The sequence below is a fragment of the Ixodes scapularis genome, unplaced genomic scaffold, assembly GCF_016920785.2.
Source record: "Ixodes scapularis isolate PalLabHiFi unplaced genomic scaffold, ASM1692078v2 PGA_scaffold6__148_contigs__length_123643588, whole genome shotgun sequence".
NCBI classification, from domain to species: domain Eukaryota; kingdom Metazoa; phylum Arthropoda; class Arachnida; order Ixodida; family Ixodidae; genus Ixodes; species Ixodes scapularis.
In genome coordinates, this window is record NW_024609881.1 from 107,352,040 (window position 1) to 107,372,850 (window position 20,811).

Genomic DNA, 20,811 nt, shown 5'->3' on the forward strand with positions numbered 1-20,811 from the left:
CAGCCGCAAGATTTTTTTTCCACTGCATTTATGCCCTTGTGAAGCGTTGGCGCACATATATGTCGAGTGGGGGGGGGGGGGGGGGGGGGTGACTATGTAGAAAAGTAATAAAGGGCTTTTCATGGTATATCTATAATACTACGGAAATAAAAAAATAAATCACGAGTACGTTTTGACTTTGCCTCGTATATGGTGTGTCTAAACCATAAAGAACGGCACGTGATCATGAAGGAGAGATTGAGCGCGACTCAAACTGGCCAGTTCTCGATCGGCGGTTTCGGCCAGTTCTCGATCGGCGGAAAGAAAACGAATTTCGAGCCGCAAATTTTGTTCTGGGTGGTTTGGCTCTCATTTCTCATGTACAAATAAAATCTTGGCGAGCATAAATACCCCGTCAGTATCCCTTTAAGGGCAGATGTAGTCAACATATACGAGTATACGTAAGCGGTGAATTACCGAATTGTAGATTCAGCGAGCAGCAGTAAAACGCAACATCGAGTATAAAACCAACGTAACAATACTGAAACTGGAGTAAACATTCCTTTTAACATGCGAGGCCATCAGCTTCATAAAAATTTAGAAACGACCTTTTTTCACCAATTATTGGCCAAAAAATTTGATACCTAAAACGATATATTTGATATTAAAGAAATGAAAAACACCGCAGCAATATCCGAACGTTGCCGACCGCCGTATCATTAACGACCTTGCAGCTACCGGATATACAAAAAAAAAATATCTCAAGGGCTTCCTGCCTCTAACAAGGAATGGCCTAACATTTGTTTGGCCCGAGCACAGATTACACTCGACACCGCTTCGATCACATCTTGGAAATGCAATTCGCTGTGTATTTCAGTTGTTTCGCCCTTGGCGTTGCAGTGTTGCCTCAGTTCTCTAAAGCAACCTTCCAAGTTATCAACGTGAATGTAAAGAATGGTGAGCGACTTGTATTATAAGAAATTTTAACGCCTCAGTGGCAGAATTTGTTTTTGGTGCCTAGAAGTTAAAAACTATATGTCTTGGATCAAACTCGTGATTACCTTGCAAAAGATCTCTAACGAAAACACTTTGATCTGGATCTTATCGCCAAAGGCGTAGCGAATATTGGGGGATGTTAATCAATCTACTCATTGCTCTCATTGTAGACAAAACCATTCAAGTCGATTTGATTTTTTTATCTCTGTATTTATAAGAGTTTAATGGGAACAATACCACTTACAAAAATGTTTCTGGTCAATATTTGGGTTTTTCAAAAACGTTTAAGGGTAATTGTTTACAGAATGTATAACGCAGTCAAGTAGTTCTATTCAAATATAATGCGTCGGTTAAAGCACAAAAACCTTCTCACACATATAAGCTAACATAAAAAAATTTGAATATGGAAACTTTCAAGGATTATTCGACTATTCACGCTTTCAATAAAACACAGGATTGATACCCAAACTATTTCAGGATTCTACTAAACAAAAACCACGTTTTCAACTGATTGTGAAAACACGTAACCATTCTATTGAGACACATATACGAAAAAGTTTCATATATAATTAACTCTGTCACAAATTGTGTGTATAAGATGATAAAACACTCTACGTCTTTTTTTGCTTAATTGTAACTAGCTGTATTTTCTTTTTCCCTCAAACAAATGGTAGAGTTTGAAATTTCGCAGGAAACTGCAGCTACGGCGGTCTCCAGATGGAATCAACCACGCTGAATCTTCAAAACGATCCCTGCGAAGCTTGGACCTGCGACGCAGAAAACGGAACCTTGTTGATACAGAGGTAACTGTTTACCATGATAACTATCCGCTTATTATGTGCAGATATTTTATTATGTGCCGATATCAAATAGAAATAAAGGTGTTTTTTTGTCGTGAATTATACAGAATGATTTGGAACTGTTTTAAGAGAGCCGTGGAATCTACACTAACGCAGTCTGTGCAGGTAAGTTCTACGGCAAGGTTCCATAAGATAGGGGGCTAATCGTCACTGTACGTAAAAAAAATAGCTAATGGTTTTTCATTACTTTTTAAATTTGAGAAAATAAACATATACCTTAAATTAGCAGCTTGCTAAGAGGTCCACTCTAAACCACTACGTTAGTAAATTTAAGAAACATTTTAAAGGCGTGGGAAAGCGCCGTGGCGTACTAGATTTACCACTCGCGCAACATGCGCAAGGCTGGAGGTACGGAAACCTCGATGACGCGAGGCTAGCGCCATTTGCAGGAGTGGTAACTTCAGCGCACAAATGAGCTTCCCCCGAACTTCAAGTCTCTAGAAAATTATTTCATAGTTGTTTTCGGTGACGTTTAGCGAATTTGTAATTTTAATCTTGTGTTCATATTGTCACGGGTGGTGACCAGAATAACAATAAATAAACAGGAAGAACTAAACGTTTAATGTGGCGAACTTGTGCCAAAACAAAAAGAGAATAGAAAATAATAACAAAGCGTCGCGAGCGTCGAGGTCGGCGAGACAGCAGAGTCGAGCGCTGGGGCGAAACTGACTCGACAAGGTCGCGGGCGGCCTCTTATCTAGAGTGCGTCGCTATCTCGAAGATTCGGCGAAAGCGGCTCGAGCGTCGCGTGATCGGGCGAGAATGAACACGCACTTTCTAGAAAACAAAAGCAGGAATAAATGATAGAAGTTACATGCGGTACATGAATAAACGAGAACTTTCTGGAGGTCCGTGACCGAGCGTTGCTTTCTCAGCCCTGGGCGCGGCATTATCCCCCCCTTTAAAAGTGCATCGTCCCGATGCAGCACAAAAACGGAAAACAAAAAACAAAAGGACAGCAGAATTGCTAGCCGGAGTTCACAGTCCACAGTTCACTCGTCGACGATAGTGGAGAGTCCTATCGTTCGTAATACGGCTTCAGCCGGACGACATGCACCACCTCGGGTCGCGGCTGACGTCTTGCAGATGGGCGCGTTCCGTCGGGTAGAACCTCGTAGTTCAGATCGCCGAGGCGTCGGATGATCTTGTAGGGCCCAAAGTAGCGCTTCAGGAGTTTTTCGCTGAGACCGCGACGACGAATCGGCGTCCACACCCAAACTCTGTCTCCGGGCTGGAAGTGGACGTCGCGGCGGCAAAGATTATACCGGCGAGCGTCGACATGTTGCTGGTCTTGAATTCGTAGTCTGACTAGCTGGCGGACCTCTTCTGCCCGTTGAGCAACCACCTGGGCGTCATCGCTCCCGTCGTTGACTGACTCGTGCGGCAACATAGAGTCTAGCATAGTCGTCACCGCCCGGCCATACACCAGCTGGAAGGGCGTCACTCCTGTGGTCTCTTGCACTGCTGTGTTGTAGGCGAACGTGACGTAGGGCAGCACTTCGTCCCAGGTCTTGTGCTCCACGTCGACGTACATAGAGACCATGTCGGCGATTGTTTTGTTGAGCCGCTCCGTCAACCCGTTGGTCTGCGGATGGTATGCCGTTGTTCGACGGTGTTCCGTGTGGCTTAGACGCAGGATCTCTTGGGTCAACTGTGCCATAAACGATGACCCTCGGTCTGTGATCAGTACTTCGGGGGCGCCATGGCGGAGGACGATGGACTCGATGAAGAACTTGGCGACTTCGACAGCAGTCCCCGAAGGAAGGGCTTTCGTCTCGGCGTAACGAGTAAGATAATCGGTGGCGACGATTATCCAGCGGTTCCCCATCGTCGACGGTGGAAAAGGACCCAGCAAATCCATTCCAATTTGCTGGAAGGGCTTGGTTGGCGGGGTAATCGGCTGAAGGAGACCTGCTGGCTTTGACGGTGGTTTCTTGCGTCGCTGGCACTCATGGCACGATCGTGTGTAGAGATGGACGGTCTTCGGAAGCTTTGGCCAGTAGTACTTGTCACGAATCCGGGCAAGGGTCCTGCTGTAGCCGAGATGTCCGGCCGTTGGGTCGTCGTGGCACGCTTGAAAAATTTCTTCTCGGAGGCTGGCAGGGACAACCAGTAGCCAGGGGGTTTCGCTGGTTCCGAAATTCTTTCTGAAGAGCACGCCTCGCCGCAGGACAAAGCTCGGTAGGTCCCGAGAAAAGACCCGTGGGACAGAGCCTCCTCGACCTTCGAGGCTGTCGATCACGGAGCTAAGTTCCGCGTCGCCGCGTTGCAGTGCCCTCATGTCGGTAGCGTCAACTGCGCCTAGAAAACGGGCGTCGTCATCGTCCTCCGCGCCGGAGATTGGAGGTTCGACTGGAGCCCTAGACAAACAGTCAGCGTCATTATGCTTGCGGCCGGACTTATGCTCAATGGTTACGTCGAATTCCTGCAGTCGAAGGCTCCAGCGGGCGAGGCGTCCGGACGGATCCTTGAGGTTTGCGAGCCAGCAGAGGGCGTGGTGGTCTGTGACCACGCGAAACGGGATCCCGTACAAGTACGGGCGGAACTTGGTTATCGCCCAGACGACAGCAAGACATTCTTTGTCGGTTGTTGAATAATTTTGTTCTGCCTTAGACAGCGCCCGGCTTGCGTAAGCGATTACTCTCTCTGCCCCTTCTTGTCGCTGAACGAGTACCGCACCGAGACCGGTATTGCTGGCGTCCGTGTGGATTTCAGTCTCCGCCGACTGGTCAAAATGTCCGAGGATAGGGGGCGACTGGAGCCTTCGCTTGAGTTCGTCGAACGCTTGCTCTTGCTCCTCTCCCCACTGGAACTGCACGTCGTCTTTCGTCAGATGCGTCAGCGGTGCAGAAATCTGCGCAAAATCACGAACGAAACGTCTGTAATAGGCGCACAGCCCAAGGAATCTTTGAACGGTCTTCTTGTCCGATGGCTTCGGGAACTCGGCGACAGCGGACGTCTTGGCGGGATCAGGGCTTACACCCTGAGCACTCACGACGTGGCCCAAGAATTTGAGCTCACCATAGGCGAACCGACACTTGGAAGGCTTGAGGGTCAGCCCAGCAGCTTTGAAGGCCTGTAGAACGGCTCGCAGTCGTCTCAGGTGCTCGTCGAATTCGCTTGCGAAGACCACAACATCGTCGAGGTAGACGAGACAGCTTTGCCATTTCAAGCCGGCAAGGACGGTGTCCATAACGCGCTGGAAGGTTGCCGGCGCTGTGCACAGCCCGAATGGCATTACTTTAAACTCATACAGTCCGTCCGGCGTGACGAAGGCCGTCTCCTCACGATCTCGTTCGTCGACCTCAATCTGCCAGTACCCGCTCTTCAAGTCCCTCGACGAAAAGTATCGGGCGTGGCGTAGTCGGTCCAGGGTGTCGTCGATGCGTGGCAGTGGGTAGACGTCCTTTTTTGTTACGGCGTTCAATCGGCGATAGTCCACGCAGAACCGAAGAGTCCCGTCTTTCTTTTTCACCAGGACTACCGGTGAAGCCCACGGACTGCTTGAGGGCTGGATAATGTCGTCGTCAAGCATTTCTTGTATCTGCTGCTGGATGGCTTCCCTTTCTTTCACGGAGACCCTGTACGGCGGCCGATGCACAGGGAGTGCGTCGTCATCAGTAATTATCCGATGTTTCGCAACCGTCGTTTGGCGCACTTTCGACGACGTGGAGAAGCACTCACTGAACTCGGCGAGAAGGTCACGAAGTTGTCGTCGTTGTGGGGCTGGGAGGGATGGGTCGATGTCGAGCTCTGAGGACGTGATTGTCTTGTTCTGCGTCGGAGAGGCGTCTTCTGAGATCACGGCGATCCCGGCTGAGTCTTCAATTTCCTCGACGTAGCCCACAGTTGTACCCTTTGTAAGGTGCTGCGACTCTTGCCGGAAATTGGTGACAAGGGCTACTGTACGCCCGTCCTGGAGCTCGGTTACGGCTCTTGCAATGCCAATCCCTCGTCCGAGGAGAAGTTGGACGCTTCCTTCCAGCAGTGCTACACCGCAGGTGGCTCCTTCGGTCCCGACGGGCACAAAGACACTCGACAGCGGCGGCAGGTTTACGTGGCTGGCGAGGACTCGCACTGCAGCTAACGTCGGTTTGGTATTTTCCACCGATGGGGCAGGCTTCCGAAGCGTCAGCTTGTTCTCCGCAAGGTCGATGATGGCGCCGTATTCACACAGGAAGTCCATTCCGAGAATGACGTCCCTCGAACAGTCTTGCAGAACGACGAACTTCACAGGGCATGTTTCGCCGTGAATCTCGACGCGAGCGGTGCATCTCCCGACTGGTGTAATGAGGTGTCCTCCGGCGGTTCTTATTTGTGGTCCATCCCACGGCGTCATGACTTTTCGAAGGCGGCGGGAGAGCCTCCCACTCAAGACTGAGTAGTCTGCTCCGGTGTCCACGAGTGCGGATGCGTCGTGGCCGTCGATGACGACGTCTAGGGTATTGGACACCACTGCAGCGGCGTCGTTTTGGTCTCTGGTGGCGTTCGAGTGGGGGCCCCCCGACGTTCGTGGAGGATCTTGGCGTCGGTCGTCTTCGGCAACTCCACCTCCAGGGGTTGCCGCGCCTAGTTTCCCCGGCGAGGAGCGAGGGGGGACAGGCTTTCACGTCGCGGTCGGTGCATCGTCGAAGCTGGACGTCGCGGTGACGGCGACCGGAACTCTCGGCGGGACGCAGGCTCGGGGGACTGAGGTCGTCGCAGGTACTCGTCGATCTCGATAGGGCGTTCACCATGACGGGGGCGCGGGTCGTTCGGGTGGAACCCGCGTAGCCCGAGTCGTCGGTATGGGCATCGGCGGTAGGTGTGGTCCGCTTCCCCGCAATGGAAGCACAGAGGGCGTCGGTCGGGCGTTCGCCACAGGTCGGTCTTGCGGGGTGCGCGAGGCTCCGGGCAGGCGTACTGGACCTGGTCGTCGTGGCGTCGGTCGTGCTGCGGCGCAGGAGACTGACGTCGGGGCGGCGTGACATAGGTGCGGCGAGGAGGCGGTGGCCGTCGGGCCACTGCGGCGTAGGTCAGGGCGGGCTCTTCGGGTGGTGCTACGCAGGCAGGATCCTCCGGTTGAATTGCCCGCTGGACTTCCTCGCGCACCACTTCGGCGATCGACAGCTCAGCCGGCTGGTTGGCAGCAGGCAGCAGCTTGCGGAGCTCCTCCCGGACGATGTCCCGGACGATTTCCCGAAGGCCGTCGACACCGGTGGCGTTCAGGTCTAGTCGGCAAGATGCGGCGGTTCGAGGAGCAGGCACGCCGGCGAGTCGATGGTAATGGCTTGCTCGGGCCGACAGCGCTCGCTCGATGTTAGTGGCTTCAGCCACAAAACCGTCGACGGTTGTCGGGGGATGGCGGACAAGGCCCCCAAAAATTTCAGCCTTCACGCCACGCATGAGGACGCGGAGCTTCTTCTCATCAGCTGCCACCGGATCGGCTCGGGCACATAGGCGCATGACATCCTCTACGAAGCTGGTCACGCTTTCGTTGGGGCCCTGCACCCTTGTTTGGAGAAGGTCCTCCGCTCGCTGCCGACGGTGGTGGTTGAGGAACGTTCGCTTCAACTCCGCGGCGCAGGACTCCCACGTAGTGAAGGACGCTTCGTGGTTTTCAAACCAATGCCTCGCAGTTCCTTCAAGCGCGAAGTAGAGATTGTGGAGGTATTGTTCAGTCGTCCATCCGTTGTGGCGGGCTACACGTTCGTAGTGTTGCAGCCAGTCTTCAACGTCCTCGTGGACGTCTTCGTGGAAAGGCGTTGGAGTCCTGGGTGCGATCGGCAGGTACACAACGGCAGAAGCGGCCGGGGTCTGCGCCTGGTTGGCCATCGTCGTCTTCGGCTTGGTCGTGGGTGGCAGAAGTCCGTGTTCCGGGGGTAGACCTCGGATGCGGCGACTTGACCGGGTCTCGATCTGGTCTTCGTCGGGTCCTCCGGAGCTGGGGTTTGGACTTGTACTGCGGGAACTCGGAGGGCTGCGCTGCACGGACATGCGGTACCCCGCACCTCCACCAAAATGTCACGGGTGGTGACCAGAATAACAATAAATAAACAGGAAGAACTAAACGTTTAATGTGGCGAACTTGTGCCAAAACAAAAAGAGAATAGAAAATAATAACAAAGCGTCGCGAGCGTCGAGGTCGGCGAGACAGCAGAGTCGAACGCTGGGGCGAAAACTGACTCGACAAGGTCGCGGGCGGCCTCTTACCTAGAGTGCGTCGCTATCTCGAAGATTCGGCGAAAGCGGCTCGAGCGTCGCGTGATCGGGCGAGAATGAATACGCACTTTCTAGAAAATAAAAGCAGGAATAAATGATAGAAGTTACATGCGGTACATGAATAAACGAGAACTTTCTGGAGGTCCGTGACCGAGCGTTGCTTTCTCAGCCCTGGGCGCGGCAATATTCACCAACTTAAAAGTTCATTATCAAAATGTTTGGTCATTATCCGTCATATCGTGACGATTAGACCCCGATATTATGGCCTCCTGGCGATATAACTCACCTGACAAGGCGGCATTAGTGAAGCATTAGCTGATTTTCTAAATCAAATCTCTACGGCCTAAAAAAAAGCACCCAGCATATATTAGGAAAGTGCATGCTCTAGCGGGAAAAAGGGGAGAAGGGAGAGTTGGCGAGTTGGCCAAGTATTTCTAGATTTTGTTTTTATCCCAAAGGCAGCGGTATTGCTTGGTTACGTGATTTTCTTTTACACGTTAGCTAAACTAGTTGGCGAGTCGACATCCTTATTTGACCATTTAACATAGGCAGACTTGTACCGTACGCATTACAAGTAATCAAATTACTTGTAATCGATTACTTTTTGTAGTAACTTTGTAATCAGTTGATTACTTTTATTAGGCAGTAATCACAAGAGTAATCTGATTACTTTTTGAAGTAATAAAAATTACTTCTAACCGTTACTATATTTTTACGGGACCCCCCCCCCCCCCTTTCCCGCACACCTTTTTTTTTTTTCCTCAAATGACAAAAATAAAATTTGCATCTTTTTTCGAACGGAAAAAAATAAAGATATTTGCGGAGCTGTAGGAAACGATGTGAACCCCTTTGTATGTACAGTTTCTGTGGAATATCCGTTTTTTTTTTTTTTTTGCGAGCTGGGACTGGGAGTGGAAAGCCCCAGGAAAGCCCCAGTGCGTGACAAAGGCCAGTCAGGGCGAAGTTTGAGGGAGCAGATTGTAGCTTTGTAAGTCTTTAGTTCAAACTAGCCCCTCGCACACACAAACAGAAATAATTAAAAAAAATCCTGCTTACGGTTTCTACTTGCAGCCCGTGTGAGAACCAGAACCGAAGAATGTCTAAAGCGGATGCAAAATATAACAAAGCCAGTTCAAATACACGCCAAGATTCCATGTTTCCCCTACGTGGTCTTCGTGACAAGCAAGGTTTCGCGGTTGGAGGTAGTTCATTGTTATGAGCGCTAAAGATGTAAGCGTTCACACAATAAAGTAATCGGAAAAGTAACGGTTACTTCTTAAAGTAATGTCCAATTACTTTTGCTGTTGAGTAATCAAGTAATCTAATCGAATACTTTTTAGCCAAGAGTAATAGTAATTGTAATCGATTACTTTTTTTTAGTAACGTGTACAAGACTGAACATAGGAGAGGTATATGGATAAATTTCCAATACACAAAATCTTCGAGTTCGCGTCTGCCGTCTGGTCGCCGCGCTATGCGGAGCGCAATCTCCTCCGCATCTTTTGCAAAGGGTTATGGTGACGTCAGAACGCAGGGTTCTCATTGGCTCTGATTGAAGAATAGTGGGTAGACCTCAAAGCAAGCTGCCTTGAGCTATACCCACTATCCTTCAACCAGAACCAATCAGAGCTCGGCGTTCTGACGTCACCACAACCCCTGCAAATAGAAGCAGACGAACTTGCGCTCCGCATTGCAGACAACAGAATAGCGTGATGAAAAGCTCGCGCCCATGCGCCGCACCGACGGCAGCGCCACCGCAGCTGCATGACGTAAGGGGCGCCGCTTGGTACCAATGGGCCCCTTCTTCTTTCTTCTTTCAAACGTCTTTATTTACAGACCAAATGAATGAGCGCCCTATGCGCTTTGCTGTATGGTCTTTTATCTCGTCGACTTATGTGTCCCTGGTGTTACCAGGGGCAGAGAGACGTCGGGCGGCGGCGATGATTGGCTCGTATTGCTTGAGCAACCTGGAGCCGAGTGGGGGCGCCTGCGGGTCCTCTAAATATCGGAGGATCGCCTGGAATGCCGCCAGGACACGACCAGGGTCAGGAGCGGATGGGGGGTTGAGCCACTCAGTAAGAGTGGAGGGGGGAGGTGAGAGGGTTGAGAGCGCGCGAACGCGGGCTGTTGAGTGGAGCGGGCAGTCCCAAAAAAGATGGGGGAGACTAGCAGGAATGTGGCAGTGGGTACACTGAGGGTTGATGTGGACCTCGGGATACATCTTTGCAAGCAGGGAGGGAGCGAGGAGCGCTCCTGACCTGCTGTAGAAGGGAGGTCTCGTGGCGAGTGAGAGGAAGGTGGGAAAGAGAGGGGAAGTCAAGGGGGTTAGCCTGAGTAGTCAGGTAATGACGCCATTGGCTGGCGTGCTCCTGCCGGGCTTCGTGTGAATCGTGAAAGGAGCCAGGTGTGAGCTCCGGTGGCGTAGGAAAAGTAGGGGCCCCGGCTCGCGCGGAGAGAAGTTTAGCGCGCGCAAGTCGGTGAGCCCTTTCATTGCCGGGTATGCCGCTGTGGGCGGGCACCCAGTCGATGAGGGGATGGTGGCCGGCTGTCCGGATAGAAATGGCTGCCCGATGAATCTGAATAGCGATGGCAGATGATGGAGATGAGTGGCGGAGAGCACGGATGGCTTCTTGAGAATCTGTATATATTACGATTCTGGAGGAGGGTATCAGGGTGAAAGTGTTAACGGAGGTTAAGCAGTGCAGTATAGCACAAAGTTCAGCGTGACTAGAGGAGCCGGGGGTCATGAAAACTTGTGTACCGCGTCGATGACCGTCGACATCGCACCATGCCGTGCTGAAGATTGGCGTGGAGTTATTGTCCACAGCCGCGTCCGCGTAGAAAACTAGAGCCGATGAAGAGCGAACAAAGACAATGGGCCCCAGAATATACATTATCACCTTTCTTTCCTGGTAAGGCACGAAGCCGTGAATACCATGCCAATGTGCGGGTCTAAATTTTTTCCCTATTCGTAGATGCGGTCGGCTCGACGTGCCAGAAGGTTGCGAGCTGCATCACCCAACGGGATCCTTCCCCTGCTGCTGTCCTATCCTCGTCTGTCCTATGTACTGAATGAAACGGTATCGAACCTTACAGAGCGTGTCGTACTGCGCACCCCATCGTCAAACAAAATAAACGCTGACAATTCACTTGATTTTTCGTTTCATTTTTTGTGTTATATGACCGAACTACAGACGGACGGGAGATCCTACTGGGTTGAATGTAACAAGCTGTGTAACGGTGGTAAATATCCCAAGTGCTATTAGCCGCCCATGCGGATGAATCCTCTCGTATTTTGAACGGAGCTCTTCACACATGTGCCTCGACCCGCCGTGCTGACATAGGTTTTGCCATAGAACTTGTGATCCTAAACCTTTGCGTTCCCCAACGAAACCTTCTGCCGTCAGGCCAAAGACAATAAAGGGATGAACCCTCGCACACATGTTACGTACGTCAAAATATAGTTTCCATGCTTCCAAAAAGATTCTTCTTTAATATGGACCCAGCACACCATGCGCCACACTCGGCTATGTCTGCCGTAGACTTGAGACAAGACTGATCGCGTAGGAAGCCATGTCAGCACCAGTTTTTTTGGAAATATCGCATTGGAAATATCACAAAGTCAAGAACCTTGATAGCACTAGTGATAAGACTAACATTAAATAAATGCGACTGCCTTTTTTTCTTTTATGTTCATTTGTGTGCATTCACGAAAATGAAAAAAAAAGATATATAAATAAACATCATTACCATAATTATATCAACGGAATCTTCTAAAATTGAGAATCTATACTTACTAAAGCATATATTTAGAGCCCTGTGCGGACAACAGTTTGAACATCCGCATCTGATCATTATTCGCACACTTTGTATTTCCATCCGAATCGCATCCGCAATGTTATTAAATTATTTTATCGGCATCCGTCCCACATCCGAACCGCATCCAAGAAATTCGGATCCGTATCCTACCCTCAATCCATGCACTGATTTTACATCATATAATCAAGCATGAATTTAAAAAAATAAAAGAATGCACCTGGATGGTATTTTATAAGTCGTCTGCTTACCTTTGTACAAAGAACTCTTCGTGTCAATATACGGTGAAAGTCAATTTATCGTATTTTGCTTTATTGTTTTTACAAAATATGCGATCACCCTTCCAGAGAGACTTCGCATCGCTGGACAGTTGATCGCAGTTACGGGTTGTTCTTGAGTGTCCGTGACACTGACACTCTGTTCAAAAGACGTCCTCAAAGCGAAGGAAATTTTAATATTAATTTTTATTTTTGCTGTGTAAGACCCACTTCAAGGAGACGCATATTTTATAAACATAAAAATTAACAACGTAAAAACTAATAATTTTGTTTGATTTCAATCAGGCAAAACAATAAAAAAAGAGGGAGAAGAAAGGGACTCACTCAGCGCAGCAGAGTATGCATGTGTATAGGGGGTAAGGCTCGAGTACGCCAATGGAAAAATATCACAGTATTCAATAATGGCATACCTCCTATCGTTTTCAGTTTTAAACACGAGCCCACAACTGCGTGCTCATAATTATATACTTAGAAACCACTCGGTGACAACTGCCGAGAAAACGAAAACCCACGCACACGCAGCGTTTCACTTGTCAAGGTTGCTGTGTAGCAGAAACAGACTATCGTCAACATGGACGGATTTAGACTGATTCGCCTCTCTTAAATTAATACCCGCCAATGAGAAGTCTTTCTACGTTGTTGATGAAACGCGTACGAGCCGGACTCAGCAAGAAAAACGGATTCATGGCAGTCTCTGAGAGAGCAGGCGTGCTTTTGAAACTTGAGAAAATACGAGAATACGAACTTGGAACGGCAGTTGGATGTCGCTGAACTGCCGGGTGAGCGGGTTCGCCAACTGGTTCACGTTCGTCCTCTTGTTCAGGGGTGTCCTCTTTAAGGTGTCTTCCTGTGGTCTTATTTCCTCGAAACGAGCGAACGACTGGATGACAGCTCTGATTCCTTCTGCTTCTGCATCGTCTCTAGCTTACTCGTGAGGCTTGGTCATGGCAAGACATTAAAGGCCGATTCTTACATGCAGCAAAGTGCTGATGTAGCGATGCTCACGTGTCGTCAGCTACTTATCGTCTGCCATGAGCTACAGGTTTGACGGTACGATAAAAACCTGGTGAACGCTCCCGTCAGCACGCTTGTAGCGCTATGCTTGTAGCGCTCCGCTGCATGTGTGAACAGGTCTTAAAAGCCTGTTCACACATACAGCGTAGCGCAATAAGCACAGCCCCGACCTCGCGCTAAGCGCGTGCTGACGGGTGCTGACGGGGAGCGTTCACCAGCTTCGTATACCGTCAAAGTTGTTCCTCATGGCAGACATGATGAGATAAAACAGTCCGAAAAGCTGAAAAGGTTCTTCGAAAAAAAAAACGAGTTAGAGGTGTATCCTAGAGTATTTTTATCCCGTGAATCTGAATGTTACGTTCGTTTTCCCTGAAGATGTAACTCAACGCGAAACGACACAAAACATCTCCGATCAGTCGTTACGATATAAAAAGGATCTTTGGGCCACCAGCGCGTGTCGCTCGTGTGGGCAGCACGTGTAAACTTGTCAGGTACATTCTCCCGCATTGACACCAATCGTTACTTCCTCTTTTTTTTTTTTTTAAATAGCGTAAAGGCCAGTTCAGACACTTGCGTTTGAGTGCGTTTGACTGCGTTGCGTCGAGAACCGAAAGCGAGTCACCGGCACATCTGTGCTTCATATGAAGCGTGGACTCCAATTCAAGGAATCATCATGGCACGCGATATAAGCAGCAGGGATGTCCTGGTTTCTCGCTGCCGCAACGCAGTCAATCGCAGTCAAACGCAACTGCCTGAACCAGGCTTAACTGTTTGCGTAGCTTTGATAGGCGCTGACGATGCGCGAGAGCAGAGATTTCGAAAACTTTTATGACGTCATTCTCCGGGAAGGAGAGGAACGGCTGCGGCACTTTGAAAATTATTTTCTGCAGCTACCGTGCACCAAATTCCAAAATAATCTCGATATTCGTGATGCTAGAGGCCAAATAAAAAACAATTACATGTTTTATTGAAATGCAGAACAGCTTCAGTTTCCCATTCAAGACACCAGGCGAGCAGTCGTACTGCACTGGCTAAATTGCTTATATACAGTTGAGACTCTAGATGCTTATTGGGGCCGACTAACTTCCAGCTGTCTAAACATGCACACAAGAGATTAGCTTACTATCATCTTTAGCCATAATTGTACCATGGTGCGACAGTCGCGCTCCCTAGATCGTAAATGATAGGCTCACAGTAAAGATGCTCGCTTATAATTTCGTGCCATGAATATAAGGTGTAAGGTTTCAATAATGTTCGTAAACAATCAAATGAATGGCGTATAAATGGGATATGGCTGAACCCCTTTTATAGACCCTTTCACAAGTTCGGTGCCATTTAGTGATTCAAGTAGTCTAAATTTGTGTATTCAAAGGACAGTTAAAATCTAGCATGCAGTTCTTAGTCAACGGCAGACATACAAAAGTTACGGTGTTCTTTTCTCTACAGCTATTTCTCTATTTGTTTCAGTTATTCATTCCAGGAACTTAGCTAAGAAAAATTATAAAATGATTTACAATTTATCGTCATGGCACGGCCACTCGATTAGGACTCCCCAACAGGGGGGATCGAGTGGCCGTGGTCATGGGCTGCCTGGAGCGTGCCGATGCTGAAAATTTTAAGGATTTACATGACACCTTAAACGCGGACCGCTTAGAAGTTCTTAACATCGTACAACTAGCGAACTAACACCTGGAATATTCAGGCTCCGCATCGGTGCCCGTCTACAAATTGTTGCTTCATTAGCCATCACAGGCCGCCATTAGCGTGTACAGATGATGTAAACGAAGGTGCTAATAGTTAACAGAATGGCCGGACTAGGCTTCAGAAAAACGTATTTTGGGAGGCGGGTTGCGCCACCACAACCAAGGCTTGATAGGCGTCAATGTACCCCCTGTAGGTCGTGAAAGTTGCGAATAGAATCCAGGATCATCAGAAATGTTCGGTTTGCGAAGTTTGGGCACGAGCTGCTCCTGAACACTTTCTTTCAAAAAATCCCTCCCTCGAACGAGACTCAGGGAATGGAAGCACGTACTAATCGCTCTCATACCCGCAATACACTCGTTCCGAAGATCACTATGGCCACTTCGATAACCATCACATAAGTGTATCATCTGTACATGCTAATGGCTGTCTTTTGGTGGCTAATAAAGGAAGAATTTGAAGACATGCACTGATGTGGAGCCTGACCCTTCCTGACGTTAGTCCGCTGTATTTTTGTTCTATATCTGCGAGACTAAGGTCACTGGATCCTGGGAAAGTAGCGCTATTGCCTTCCCTACCTGCTATTAGCGATGTGCGCGACCAAAAGCGTCGCTGCGGTCAGCTTTCCGCGATTGGTCAGACCATGGGCATATGAGCATTGTCAGATTGTCAACTTTGACGGTGTTAGTTCCGGTTGCGATGGTTCCTAGCTTCCACTGTGCTTTTTAAACACACCATTGAACTCGTCGTCGCACCTGGTGGCAAGTAGCCAGGGCAACAACTGGTGACGTCACGGCTAGGCAAATCCCAGTCGTGACGATACGGATGGAAATCATTAGAGGGCGCCACCGAAATATATCGGCGCTAATACGGACACAAACAGATACTAACATGCAGACGACCAAAACTTCGCAAGGCGATTGGGTAATCTGTCTATATACGTTGCCAAGGACATCGCCATCTCGGTCCATTCAAATCTTAGAAGCATCCAGAGGCTCGTTCTAAACCAGTCGCGCCAAGATCACCATGGAGCATCATCATACGGAAGCGTTCCTCGCCAATATAAGCGTCTTTGGCACTGTGTGGGAAATCAACTTATCAATCATGCCTGTCTCCACGCTTCTCTTACGATTATATTGTTCTTCTTGCGCATTTCAAAACAGTAAACTCATTTTTCAGTGCCTCCAGGCACCTACACAGCATCTGGTAGTGGTAAGAAGATGTACGCTTGTTTCGCCGGTGTCTGGATAGAAAAATCTTGGTATACAAGAAATGTGTCCATAAAGCTACCGGTCCCCAGGGAATTTAGATCGGCTCACCAAGAACGGAGGAGTCAAGCAGAAATCGCTCATTCACGGATCAACATGGCGACCATACGGGGCGCTTGGCGCCACTTTCCCAGGATCTAGCGACTTTAAGCGCGACGAGACTGGTACGTTTGTGTGCGCTATACATTTGATGGTGTCATGGGAATCATTGGAAGGCTCGGCTGCGGCTCGCTCCACACTCACAAATTTCACGAAAATAGAATGTGGTGAATAATATCAAAACATTTACTGAAGTACGCGCCTCGCACAGGGTTACAGTTTCATGACACCACCCAAAACTGAAAGAAGCACAGGAATAAAGAAATTCAGTACGAAGAACGTCACACCTTTTGTACTTCTGCCGTTGAGGAGTGTATACTAGATTTTGACCGCCATTAGCATTTAAGCGTTAATATTGGCATATATGAACTACATGATAGCACTAAATTTCTGAATAGGTCTATTAAAAAAAAGTGTCGCGATTCTTCAAAAACAAAAAAAAGACTATTCTTTAGTTTGAATTGCGCGGTTTGCCAACTATTGGTTGGGCATCTAATTAGTATGTTGAACAATGAGACAGAGTTTGAATGGTCGCGCGACATTAAAATTCTGTCTAGGTTAAATGTAGCGCCAACTGAACCCAACACGAAAACATTCGGAGTAGAACTTCGCATAAGCACTTTGTAGCATAATTCGTGACATAAAACCAGAATTTCAAAAAAAATATTTTAAAAAATAAATATATTGTATGCTTGATAACAACACGAATAACGCCAGGGTGAAATAAACACAGTACTTCTTTTGCTGCTCGTCGGTTCTGAGTGCAATGAACTTTTTGGGCACAGAGCCGACACCAAGCGAGGTATGCTGACTGCGCGATTGGCGTCCGCAAGAGGAGTTGCACTACCTCTGCCGGCCTGCTCCGCGACTCACCGGAGTCGCGGTTAAGGCAGGAAGGGTAGCGGAACTTCTATTCAGGACGGCAGCCGTAGTTCGAGCTTTCCCCGCTGCCTGAGAAGGCTCTGCTCATGCGCAAGGAGCCTTTAAAAAAATGTTCATTACTTAATTTTAAAGGGCGATATGCAAATAAACTTACCTAAGTAGAATCTTACTATAAGTATCCTCAAAAGGTAGCACTTACCTCATAAAACGTCGTCTTCTTTCCAAAGGTAGAACACCTCGGTGACGAAGGGTAGGGGCTGAAATTTCTTGCGGCACATTAGATGCATCGAGGTTCTTAACTCGACCCTCCGTATAAGGGGATGCGCTGCATTCCCCTTATACGGAGGACCTCCAATCGCACGCTTTCAGATGCAGTACCATAGCGAAAAGGTATCACAATAGCTCTCACTCCTTCATTACACTGGGGCTCCCAAGACGGTCAAATGTAAAGGCAATGTTAAGAGGAACGAAACTGACCTACGTGTCATCAGACTTACCCAAAATATTAGCTGTAATGCCAAACACTACCATCGATTTATGTGGTACGGTTTTTTTTATATAGCCTCGCGTCTATGAAAACTTGAAAACTCACCGTTGGTCACATCTGAAGCAGAAAAATCTGAAAGCAATCCAAACAGAGCGATCAGTCAAGTGTTTTACAGCCACGCAATTCGAAGATATATCCAGTTCCTCAATTTCGTGACCCGTAGGCTATCCTATATTAACAAAATGTAGATTTTATATCGCAAAATCATTGTTTTGTAAACATTTAGAAATAAGGACTGCGCCACTATTTTTGTCATACCTGATTAAATCGTCATACGTATAATATGTTCTTAATTTGCTAAACCTCGGTGACACTTTTTTTTTTCTTTTTGTCGGATTTCTTATTGCGATTTTTTAGGAGAATACGATTGGTTAAACTTGAGGCTATTGTCAGGTTATCGCTTGCGCCAGCCAATGGCAGTAAGGCGCCACCGTCGAGAGAACCCTGACGGCCTGCGTTTCGCTTTTGCGCCTTGCGTTTTTATTAAGTCACCCTCGCCAGAAACGAATTAATTAAAATGGACACATCGGTTTACCTTAATGTTATAGTTCCACAACCTTTCTCCAAATTACGAGCTAAAGACATACGTTTCGTGAAAGGCTCGTGAAAATATTAGGCTCTAGATAAAATCAGCCATGTGCGTTAAAGTACTTATTTCGAACTTGTTCCTTCCCGCTCCTCCCGCCAGAGGGAGTCCAAGTGCGCACCATTAGGTGAATACTTTGGATCTTTCGCCGTACCTCTCGATGGCAAAAGCGTTAACAAAAAGAGTGCAAAGAAGGACTTAACGGGGGTGGCTGATTTCTTCTAGCGCTTAACTTTTTGACAAGCCTTACACGAAAAACCTGTTTGGTATTTTTGTGGCCATCCGAAGGCTGGATTTTTAACCCCTCCCCCCCCCCCCCCCCCCCCCCTCAAAAATTGAGGCTCAAGCAAATACATCACTAGGGGAATACAGGACGCTCTCCTCATTTGCATTTGACAGAACGATGACAGCGCCGAACCTTTTCCTGGTGGAGTGGTTTATTTAACGACGCCTCTTTCCGCACCCCCTCTCTCGCCGCCAGAGCACGCCTCGCAACATGGTGCGGTTGATGAGGTCGCGGATGTGAAGACGGTACCGCTTCCGCCGTCAAATGACTTTCCGCTGCTCTTTGTTGTCTTTTTCCATATACTCTTGGGGAGTGTCCTGTATTCCCATAGAGAAGTATTTGGCTAAAGTATCAAACCATCCCAAAAGGCGCACGCCACATGACGAGCCTTTTGGGGGCCACACTATCTCCGATCGTTTTGATGATAACGTTGCCAAGTCAAGCGACTCGAACATCCTCAGTCCCGTGATTTATGCAGTCTCTAATCACGTGTCTTATAACATCATTTTCGCCAAGGTCTAAGGTCTTGCGTTCTCACCAACCCAAGCAGCACAGAGTTGGCCAGTCATCGACCAATAGCTGGCAATGGTCCTTGGCCAAGCGGCCAGACAGTGGCCAGAAACTGGCCGGTGACTGGCCTTTATCTGGCCATTGGCCAATGGCCACTGGCCATCAGCCACCGGCCAAGCATTGGCCAATGAAGGGCTACTCTCTGGCCACTGGCCAAATGACCATCGCCAGACATTGGCCATTGCTTGGCCAAAATCCGTGCTGTTTGGGAAGTTAATCTCGGCAAAAATATAAATTGTTCAGATGATGACGTCGTCAGGGGAAGTAACTCACGGCGTCACGGGCCTGTGACTTACCACACCTCACTCCTTCAGTCACGTGACTCATGACGTCATTTCAGTACCAATTTTGCGTCTTACGTTTTCGCCACGTTAACCTTGCCAAAACATATGTTCTACTTTAAAAAAAAAAAAACGGCAAAAACAAGGGAATGTTTCAATTTTTTCGTGGCGAGTAGATTGCGCGTTTTCCGGAGTAGGTCTCTCGATGCACCGACCGTCAAGCATTGCCGCTGTATAGAGGACCAGGAGAACCAGGAGGACGCAAACGGCAGCCACGCCGTAGAGCACTCCGGCAAGCACGGTCCACCCCTCGGACGTCGTTGAATCCCCCTGATCGCCCGGTCCAAGTGGCACTACTGCAAGACCGACATAGGAATGACACCCGGACTAAATGCATTATAGGAATACTCAAGCTTTACTTTTTACGGCGTGCTATTTATTATACCTACATTCCAAATAACCATCGAGTAAGCGGCAAATGAATGTGGTGCCTAAAATCAACATTCAAATTTTCTCGCGTTTTCCATGGCCCGCGGCGGGGGGGGGGGGGGGGGGGGGGGGGGTGCGGAGGGGGGCGTTATATGGTTTATAACTATTTGTGTCCCGCGAAAGCGTTTCAGGCAGCGAATCTCGGGTCGCGCGCGGGGGTGCAAAGGGCGATGATGGCAAACGCGGACGCTCCCCGAGACGTGCCTTGGCGCGACGGCCATAGCCTCTGCTTTGTCCAATAGGAAGTATTCACTGGCGGTCATAGCTGTGTGCGCGACTACTGAGCGCGTGCTGCTGGCTAGCTTCCAGGGTTCTTTTGCAACGTGCATTTCACACTGCTAAAATGGCCGGTCTTAGCAGCCTATTAATGGGGCTCGTTCTGAGCATGCGCTCTAGACGGCACACACAAATATGGCGCCCAGTGAATACTCCTTATAGGTTGCCTAAAGAACTGTATTGTGTGCATCTGTTCGTTTTTTGCTGGCGTGAACTTAACCAGCGTTCAGTTGATAACATTAAACTTCTTGGATCCCTTCGGAAACAAACTGAAGTACCCCTCTCATGGCCCTTTATTACGGCATCTTACGTCACGTTTTCGGCGTTGCCAGTAGAGCTTTTCCGCCTCTCTGACAATATTTCAAACTTTGATAACTTCAGTTCACACGAAAAGAATAAAAACACAGGAAATATACGAGGGACAGACACACACAGTTCTTTCAACGAGCAACTACATTTAAATGATGCCCATTACACTATGGTGAACCGCTTTGGTCACAGAGAAAATTAAGTGAAGACGAAAATACAAGGCGATACTAGTATCTTCTTGTATTTTTGGAGGTTCTAAACGCCATGGCGTTAATACTCAGCGGCGTTTACATCCAGAGTCACTAAGGAAATAAGAAGCAGGGGCAGTGGCGGATCCTTTGCATGCTCATTACCGCTCCGCCACCAATGAGAT

The 20,811-nt window shown here is 48.6% G+C and overlaps 1 protein-coding gene across 1 annotated transcript; it reads left to right on the top strand.

Moving 5' to 3' along the window:
* The first annotated feature begins 811 nt into the window (after positions 1-811).
* Positions 812-11,219, top strand: LOC115326447 (U-scoloptoxin(16)-Er13a). Its single transcript, XM_029987325.3, has 3 exons — positions 812-936; positions 1,667-1,778; positions 11,012-11,219. Exons 1-3 carry the CDS (start codon positions 834-836, stop codon positions 11,106-11,108), a joined length of 312 nt encoding a protein of 103 aa, XP_029843185.2. The 5' UTR covers positions 812-833; the 3' UTR covers positions 11,109-11,219.
* Positions 11,220-20,811: the final 9,592 nt, after the last annotated feature.

What these genes read in the sequence shown, in the direction of transcription:
- LOC115326447 (XM_029987325.3), top strand. Translation starts at nt 834, where the DNA reads ATGCAATTCGCTGTGTATTTCAGTTGTTTCGCCCTTGGCGTTGCAGTG. An exon ending in CAACGTGAATGTAAAGAATG is followed by an intron (nt 937 to 1,666) that starts GTGAGCGACTTG and finishes GAAATTTCGCAG; the next exon opens with GAAACTGCAGCTACGGCGGT. An exon ending in GGAACCTTGTTGATACAGAG is followed by an intron (nt 1,779 to 11,011) that starts GTAACTGTTTAC and finishes CCCTATTCGTAG; the next exon opens with ATGCGGTCGGCTCGACGTGC.